Raw genomic sequence first — 9,413 nt, forward strand, 5'->3', positions numbered from 1 at the left:
CGTTTCTAACAATGAAACAAGTGACGTGTGCCCACGTGGGGACATGTGAACTGGTTTCATACATGCCGTAACATTAGCTATTAGATATTAGATATTAGATTGCGTAATAATATAAAAGAAGCGTGGGCAGTGTGTACATATGTATACATATGTATACGAAAGTTTGCTTACAAGTAACTAACGATAAATGCGAATTGTTAAAGAGATTCTCTTCGTAATAATCGTCATAATAATTACTATACTTGACGACTATTATTACTAATTACTGACTTTGCAGGGATCCACGAAGGAGGACGAAGACAAGAAAAATATAAAATTAGCAAAGATAGACGGTAAGAGTCGCGGACTCTAGATCAACCGAGAACAGATTTGCTTGGTTGAGCATCTTCGAGAAGATAAAAGAGGAAAAGAAGGATGGATACACGGCGTTGAAATAAAGACAGAAAGAAAAAGTGAGAGAGCAGGGGGTAGATAACCGAAGGAGAATGAAAAAGAAACATAAAAGTATCGAGAGAGAGAGAGAGAGAGAGAGAGAGAGAGAGAGAGGGAGGGAAGGGAAGATTAAAAAAAAGGATCCTTCATCAAACCCGAATGCAGTAGGGTCGGAGGAATAAATAAAAGAAAAGGAAGTGAGTGGTGGAAGCATCTACGGGACGGAGTGAAGGAGAAAGGAGGAAAGAAAAAGTGAGAGAGCAGGGGGTAGATAACCGAAGGAGAATGAAAAAGAAACATAAAAGTATCGAGAGAGAGAGAGAGAGAGAGAGAGAGTGAGAGAGAGGGAGGGATAGGAGCAATGGCAGAGTGAGAGAGAGAGGGGAAGGTATTAGAGTGACGACCTTGTGAAGAACCTTGCAAGGCCGAGAAGACTGTTAGCTACCTTTGGATTGAAGCCGCCAGCGTCTCGGGCTGCTGCACCAATGGCTGTACCGGATCTCATTCGAGATGCGATACGGAGAAAGTTCATCACGTATTATTTTCCGTCAATTCGCTTGATACGTCACGTGTACGATATATCTGGGATATCGGATGGACGTACGTAAAAAAAAAAACGGCCGTTTTTTGTTGAAATGCAGAAAAGTGCACGGAGACTAAGTGCAGGGTGCAGCGGTGAATTTATACGCGTGAATTGCAGGAGGGAATGAAGATGGTGGCTGTGGAGCTGTGTAAAAAAAATCTCGATAGCTGAATTTACTGGCAGGAGAGCCGTGCGTACCGGTTCCTTTTTGTCGGAGTAACGTTTATCGGCGTCTTCTACGTGGGCAGAGTCGGGCTGCATAAATTGCACTGACTAAAGTCTCCCCGATCGCTCGATAAGAGAGGAGGACGAGCAAACGAATAAATCGTCCCGGCTTCTAGCGGCGTTGAGCGGCGCGACGCTTCGAGCGCTAGATCGGTATCCAATGCAGTCTGGAATTCTCGAAAGGTCTCAAGAAGAGAAGAGGAGAGGAGAGGGAGGACTGAAGAGGAATCAAAGAAAATAGTGAAGGGAGAAAAAATTAAGTTTTGCTTCTCTTTAGAATCGCACCCTGTATATGTATAAGACCGTATCGGCAATCCTGATCGGCGTCGTTTTGTTATCGCACGGTGACGTAGACAAGGCCGTTGGACGTCCTCTGACAATAATCCCGGCTGATTAAACCGATCGGTACCCTGTTCAGACAGAAAAAATATATATATTTGTGAAATTCAATAGCATTCGAGTAAGTCAGTCAAGCGTAACTCTTTTAATGATTGATACGTGTATTCAATATAATAACTCAATAATTTAATAGCACTTGCCAGAGATAAGCATTGAGTTGCAACTCGGTTAAGGAAATTTTTATTGAAAAAAAAAAAAAAAATATAAGAATCTTACTGTAGAGTGTATGATATTAGCATTTTGTAAAAAAGACACAATTTTTTTGTTATTAATTTTTGAAACTAACGGATATCCAATCAATCTGATCAAATTAATCGAAGAAGATCGTTCTTTAAAAATTACCATAACAAGTATCAGAGCCAGTTCTCCTCGAGTAGAAACGTTCTGTATCCGGCTAATCGTTACGCAACATTTCGTAGGCTGCTCCTTATTGGATGCTGGATGCGTCTTTGACTGCCCGGATGCTTCAGCAGAGGAGAAGACAAGTCTCGGGAGCATGGGAGAACAGAAGTAAGAGAACGTCCTTGCAAGGCCACAACGACGACGTCGGACTACGGTGCTGTAGGAATGGGCGGCAACGCCCGAGAGAGAGAGAGAGAGAGAGAGAGAGGGAGTGAGGTAGCGAGTCTCTCCTCTGCTCAGCAATCCTCTCTCACTCCCTCCCTAGCACCATAGCAACGTAGCTGAGCAGCCTAGCATCTCGCGTGATCCTAGAGGCCTGTCATCTCAGCAATACCCTATCCGGATATTGACAGAGAATACCACATTCCAAGCATGGAAGAGCGAAAGAATTGAATTGGCAGATAAGCGCGACAATTGAAAGAGCGTTCAGTTTTTCATAGAATTGTCTATCAGATTATTAAAAAAAAATAATAATTAAGAGAATCTTAATAAGAGTTATTGGATAAATTAAAATATTATAATAAATTACAAGATAAAAATTATCTTGATTTACTGTCAAAATCAGCCGCATTCAGACGGCTGTAAATGTGCAACGTGAACATAACTATATTTACACCGTAGAAAAGATCTGTATGATATTGCTCAATGAAATGGCGGTAAGAAAAGTGGCAAAGAAAAATTGTAGCCGAGCCCGGATAAGTGGGTGCAATAAATGCACAACGCAATGCAATGCAGTAAACGGCAAACGGCCCACTTGGTAAAGTCCTATCTCTGTGCAAGTCGCCATTTCGATTTTGCACGTGTGGGCAGCCGGGCTCAATCAACCAAGCTGCCTTTCCTTGCATTTAATGCATTTCTCGACTCACTTGCAAGTTACCTGTACGTCCTGCTACGTCCTGCTACTACCTGCTCTGTCTTGCCCTGTCTTGCCCTGTCTACCGTGTTTATCATGTCTGCCTTAGTATGCCTTATAGCTGCCTACATCCCGCTACTTCACGCTATTCAAATCCTACCCGTGTTATAAATAGACAAACTGGTATTTAACGCGAAGGATTAATATTTCATGGGTTTGCCAAGAATCGAGCTGCACCCTGACTCCTTCGTGCACCTTTGTCAGAGAGTGGATTTCCTTGCGGCGTCCTTATGTCATTTTTCACGTACGGCTGCGTCTTTTTATTTGAAAGAAAAAAAAAAAAACAAGTATGGAATATATATGATATTGTATAATGGTAGAGTTAAGAGGACTAGGTTATGATGGGGAATTTTTATATAGCTTCTTTTTTTAATTCTTTTTTCTTTCCAAGCAACATCGTTGTGCCTGTGGAATTCGCCGACGAAATTTACGATGTCACGCCCACGCTGACTATGCCGAGCAAAGAGAGTGCCAGTGCAAAACGTAGAAGCCACCTTCAGACAAATTTATTATCCTGCCCTGAGAAACTCTACGTATTTATTTGTCGACTCCATCCAGCCAGCTAGAGTCCATACCTACCGCGGGAACCAGCAAGAAGATCCTTTGGCTACCTAAATGGCATACCTAAAAAGACAAGAAATATAACTGTAGGACATTTTGCTTGTAGGACGCTCAAAATCCCTTATACACTTTCACACGAGATAAGTGGATCCTCATGTTCGAGAAAAGTCAGTCTAGCGAAAGCTATTTTGTTTTATTTAAAAAAAATATATTTCAAGTCCAGTCATAAATTCTCTACAACTATTTTTTCATGTTCACAAGAAAAACCTCTTGGACTCTGTTAAACCTATTTACGAGCGAGCTGACTAATAAAAATTACCGCAATTTTTTCACATTTTTACAAAAGCTCTAATTTTTTCAATAAATTCCTTACCCACCTCGTGCCACGTAATTGCCTTGAAGAGGCTATATGTATAACAAACAACTGGAGTTGGTGTAAGTCGATTAAAATTACTAGCTTTAGTCATTTCTATTCCAAGAGAGACTCTTCCTGATACTCATCTTCTCTTTGAGCTAAATAGCCAAGTAGCCAAGTAGCCAAGTAGCCGCGCTCCGACACACTATATAATTACGACACGTAACGAAAGTGTTACGCTGAAGTGTGGCTGAATGGCGAAGGCTTCCAGCAACCGGTATCACCGGAATCACACAAGTATTGTCGCATTTTCATTTTCATTTTCATTTTCATTTCCCCACTAGGATTCACACTACTTGCTACATCAATAATCCTGATAAGTATTTATTTACATATTACAGTTTTAATTAGTCTCTTATTCCTTAAACCTAACCTCAGTAACATACCTTGTCAATGAACTATCAAGGAGCATTGCATTGCATTGCATTGCATTGCCCAATAAGGTTAGGTTGCCGAATGAAATCCATTGTGAGCTAATCATCCATGGACAATGAAGCGTGGCCCTTGATCAATTGGCATTGCAACACATATGCCTTCATTCGAATGATTTGACTTGTAGGACGGATCGATTTTGATGGCTGGAATAAAAATCCACTCAAGAGTATACGAAGCGGAACTTATTCCAATCGTTTGTGCCACGATTATCTAATGGATCGTGAATTTAAGGTTATGTAATACTTACTGGCCATATTGAAATGCATCATTCAATTACGATGACCTCGTCACTCTGGTTCGTCCATGGAACGTCTTTTCTTTCTTTTTTTTTCTCTTTTTATTACACTTTCCTTTACTCTTGGGAAATTGTTTTGCCACGAAGCACGTAGGTATGTGCAAACAGCATCGGTATATCGGTATGACGGTATGACGGTATGACGTAGCTCAGGTCGTTCTGTTTTATGAAAATAAAATGAAGTGGCAACTCTCTATAGTCGTATACACTCTGGCAGTTTGTATAAAGGCTGACTTAAGGGGGCTAATTAGATAGAAATTAATTTGAAAGTAATTGAATCTAAGAAAATAAATGAGAAATCAATAGTACAGTGTGACCGTTTAAAATTGAATGAGAAATTCTAATTCTCACGTAACTATGCGCACAAGAGGCATAACTCTTGAGTTTATCTTATCAGCAGTTAGAGCCATTAAAATTACTCTAAGCATTTATACAGCATCTGCTACGTATACTGGATACTCGATATCACGCACGGAGTCGGAATCAATGAAGACCATTTGTCGGTAAGGAATATAAATAATGATACGAGGCTAAAGCCAATTATAAGATTATAACCTGTTTTCCAGGAAGAAGCGTCGCGGCGCATTAATCGAACTCAGGCCAATTGATTTACTCGATCGATCGAAATGCGAACCAGCAGAACGAGATCCTAGAGAAGAAATTCGAGGTATTCCTTTAAGTGAGTGCGATCTTGGCCGCCATCTACCGAACGATCGAAAGATCGAGGAACTTGAAGGATCGTTCAGTCAACTGCGAATCTCGAATTTGACGATGCAAATCCAAACGCACAGTAATATATACTATAATTGTCAGATATACCTATGGGTAAGTACAGAGAGAATTATCAGAGGGAGCGACTAGATCTGCCGTGACTTTTAGGCATCCCGTGTAACCAGCCAGCCAGCCAGCCAGCCAGTCAGTCAGGCATTCAGGCATTTAGTAAGTCAGTCAGTCAGCCAGTCAGCCAGTCAGCCAGTCAACAAGGCAGGATCTCGCGAGAGTGCCCGATCTATAATTAAGATCGCTCGGTGATCTGTGGCTTGACTGGAGACAGCGAACGACGACCACTGGATCCTGTAACGTCGCGCGTGTGGTCTCCTCCCTGAGTCCGACGTCTTGGATCGTGTTACGCAGCCTTTACCACCGAGGACGTTCATTTTTACTTATCCTTTTATTACTTTATTATTTATTATTTTTATATCAAGCATTAGTCGATTCTACTCGTCTAATCGTCTATAAATATATAGAGTTTATATAGAAGTCAGTTAGATCCCGAAGTATAAAAGATTTTCCTAGTAAGAACCGGCGCGATCTTTATACACTCTTTAAGCTTACTATTATTTAACGTTTCTCTTTAGTTTGATAAACGGCGATACTGGGAATCGCTATACTTTAATATATCAAGGATTAGTCGATTCTACTCGTCTAATCGTCTATAAATATATAGAGTTTACATAGAAGTCAGTTAGATCCCGAAGTATAAAAGATTTTCCTAGTAAGAACCGGCGCGATCTTTATACACTCTTTAAGCTTACTATTATTTAACGTTTCTCTTTAGTTTGATAAACGGCGATACTGGGAATCGCTATACTTTAGAGAATTTTTATATTTATATTTTTGTTGAAATCAAAAATTGTCGAAAAAATTGAGTTAATTATGTTATGAAGAAGAGTTAGCAATTTTTAACAATTTCGAGTTATGTAATAACGAAGCAATTACTATCCTGGTCTAGTTCGTGATTCACTTTCTTATTTGCGAACCTATTAGCTCTTGGTGCAATCCCTCTGATTCGTGATTACGTAATATAATGGAACTCTAATTCTAAACAGTGCAGCCTAATCGTACACAGGACACAATCAATTCGATTGTAAAACCATTTAAGCTCTCTTACAAGCAACTACTCTCCTGTTACCAAGAGCAAGATTGACGTCTCCTTGATGTATTCTTTACTTTCGCGTTTGTTTGTCTCTTTCTTTTAAAAAAGTCATTCTGGACCAACTCCACTCAGTTAGAATTTACATTTAAAAGTAATAAATTTAAGAAATTAGAGAATTTACCAAAAGTTGTTATGTCAAGTCTACTAAAAGCATTCTTTAGTCTAAATAAAATGTAATTTTGTTACTTAAACATATTTTTCAGACGACCTACATGCAAACCCGCCGGTTTTCGTAGCACGAAACAAGTGACGTAACCGCCCACGCCCAAGTCCAACAAACAGCCAGGAAAACGACTCCTGCAGCCATTATACAAGCGACTCCATTGTTAACGTAATTTAATCTCACTCTAGTAGCGTTTATTCGCGTTACCTCATACACGAGCATCAGCTCCATGCGCCATCGAGTAAATTTATAATAATTTTCTTCACGTCAGCTGATGAATTGTTGAATTGCTGAATTGCTGAATTATTGAAGAATTGATGCTGGCTGAATGTAACAGCCATAGTTATAACCATTTGCTGTACGTTAACAACAGCTACCTTCGTGTCTAACAGTTGTGCGTGTGTACATATATATATATATATTTTTATTCAGTGATAGCCGTCAGCTGGTTATAGATTTTCAAGTGGTTAGCAAGCGGTTAGTATTACCTTCTTACTCGGATAATAAGGAGCTCGTGTATTACGGCCATTACGAAGACCGTGTAATCTAGGCGGTCTATTACGGTACAAGCCAAATTTACTTTTTAGAAATATAAAAAAATCTGATGCGTCTGGTAAGAGTATTTTTAATTAAAAGAAAAAAAGGTTTATTCCATTATTTAGTTTGTTCATTGCGTCGTACTTCAGGCAATCTAAGGATGGTCCAAGAAGAGACTTCCGGGTAGCGATCATTAGCCTTCTTACTTCTTATTGTTAGAGTTTTTCCGTCGCATCGGGCGAACATATCTTGTAGTTTGGTTAGCGACTCACAGAAGGAATTAGCGAAGGTGTATGCACTCTGATTTTTTGTTTCTTCATCAAAGTTCCCTCGCTAAACAATGTAACGCCTGTAATTTTCAATATTGCTTCTACGCGAGCGGAACGCGAGATCTTCTTGCGGGATGCTGAATAAAATTGAGCCTGGAAAAACTGCCCGAACAAACGCTCTGAATGCCAGGCGAAATGTCAAGGTTTCGCTCCTTTTCGATCCGAGCGCTTTAAGTGTTCACGTTTCGCGAGACACTATGGAAATAACAAATCAGAAATGTTCGAGGGACTCGAGTGCAACTAAACGACGATTAAATAAATCAGCCTGGAGCACTTTACAACTTACGTATAGCCACCATATTTCAAGAGAGTCTTCGAATTAGTCTTGTCTTCTTACCTTGTTCTTCTTCCTTACCTACAATATCCAGTTAACCAATATCACCAATTTAGAGACCAAATCCTACGTTTGTCTCTAACAGTCTTTACACATTTTATCACAGTACCGACGTAATTAAACTTCTTAATTTCATTCTAAAAATTATTAAGTCAACGGCCGGTAATGTAGAGCAACACGGAATCTGCAAATAGACATTATCTAGTGAGTCTCATTCTAGTCTACCATCCGTATTCTATGTTTTATGTTCTATTCCGCATGTAATACGAATTGTAAGTGTATAGTTCGAGCGCGCAGGATCTTGGGGGGGAAAAAGGAACTGGATTTAATGCATATAATGCAAGCACTGTTGGCGCAACGAGTTTCTGTACGTGTTACCGAAGTCCAGACTTCAGTCCGATGATTGAGCCGTTGCTAGTTGTACTAACCTCCATTACCAGCTACAATCTTGCCAATTTTTACTCCTAGCTCTCTACAGGTAGTATCTATAGCTACTTTTCTTCTCCATTTTACCTTCTCGTTCTTCCTTCCATTACTCGATATCTCATCTTCTTTATTCCCCAATCTTAATTCCACTCTTCTTCTTCTTCTTCTTCTTCTTGTTCCTCTTCTTCCTCTTCACTTGCCATCTTTCTTATAGCTATGCCTTAGCTGTGTCATGTATGGATATAATACTACCATTCCCTTCTTCGTACTTCATGAGCAAGAGTATACTATCGATAAAAAGCGTTTAATAAGAGCCTCTTCAGACCATAAACGATTTGTAATATCCAGGTACACTCTGGCTAAGTTGCAATTAATGGTAATAATGCCAGATTGCTAAAGGCTCGATCGCAAAGTAGCCGAGTTTCCCTTCTATATAAACTAGACCCCATAAATTCCCTTTCCGCCAAAATAAGCCGATATCTCTAGAAGAATGATTTTTCGAGAAAGTACAATGACAATATTTACGAAACAACTCCCACACAGAGGACAGTGTAATTAAGTTAGAGATTTAATACAGCCTGGCAAGTATGATCATCTGATTTATATTAGTAGCCGTAAGATTGGAGAATTCTCATCCAGTTACGAAATTAGTTTTGAACTATCATTGTGTGCGAGTGGCAAACTCAAACTCACTGAACGCCGTTACAGATTCGTTGATGGCTGATGGAGAACGGATGAAAGGTTCTCTCGGTGGAGAATTCTCGATAGGATCGATCGACCGGTTCGGTTCTGAACATGTAATTGGAACGGCGGCGTGCTGCCTGAGTCCTTAATGAGCGCGTTACGCCAAATGAAATTATATTACGTTATACACACACACACACACACACACACACACACACAACGAAATTAGTTTTGAACTGTCATTGTGTGCGAGTGGCAAACTCAAACTCACTGAACGCCGTTACCTGATGGCTGGTGGCTGATGGAGAACGGATGAAAGGTTCTCTCGGTGGAGAATTCTCGAT

General features: G+C 40.0%; 1 protein-coding gene and 1 long non-coding RNA gene across 2 annotated transcripts; both read left to right on the top strand.

Annotated features, from left to right (window-relative positions):
• Nucleotides 1-515: 515 nt before the first annotated feature.
• Nucleotides 516-3,238, top strand: LOC112495170. Its single transcript, XR_003061484.1, has 2 exons — nucleotides 516-1,700; nucleotides 2,059-3,238. It is a non-coding gene; the product is annotated as an uncharacterized LOC112495170 (long non-coding RNA).
• Nucleotides 3,239-4,795: 1,557 nt separating this feature from the next.
• On the top strand, nucleotides 4,796-6,023 carry LOC107273175. Its single transcript, XM_015751085.2, has 3 exons — nucleotides 4,796-5,163; nucleotides 5,227-5,485; nucleotides 5,540-6,023. The coding sequence occupies exons 1-3, from the start codon at nucleotides 4,991-4,993 to the stop codon at nucleotides 5,690-5,692; spliced, it is 585 nt and encodes a 194-aa protein (XP_015606571.2). The 5' UTR covers nucleotides 4,796-4,990; the 3' UTR covers nucleotides 5,693-6,023.
• The last annotated feature ends 3,390 nt before the right edge of the window (nucleotides 6,024-9,413 follow it).

Source organism: Cephus cinctus, unplaced genomic scaffold (genome assembly GCF_000341935.2).
Source record: "Cephus cinctus unplaced genomic scaffold, Ccin1 Ccin1_scaffold1471, whole genome shotgun sequence".
NCBI classification, from domain to species: Eukaryota; Metazoa; Arthropoda; class Insecta; order Hymenoptera; family Cephidae; genus Cephus; species Cephus cinctus.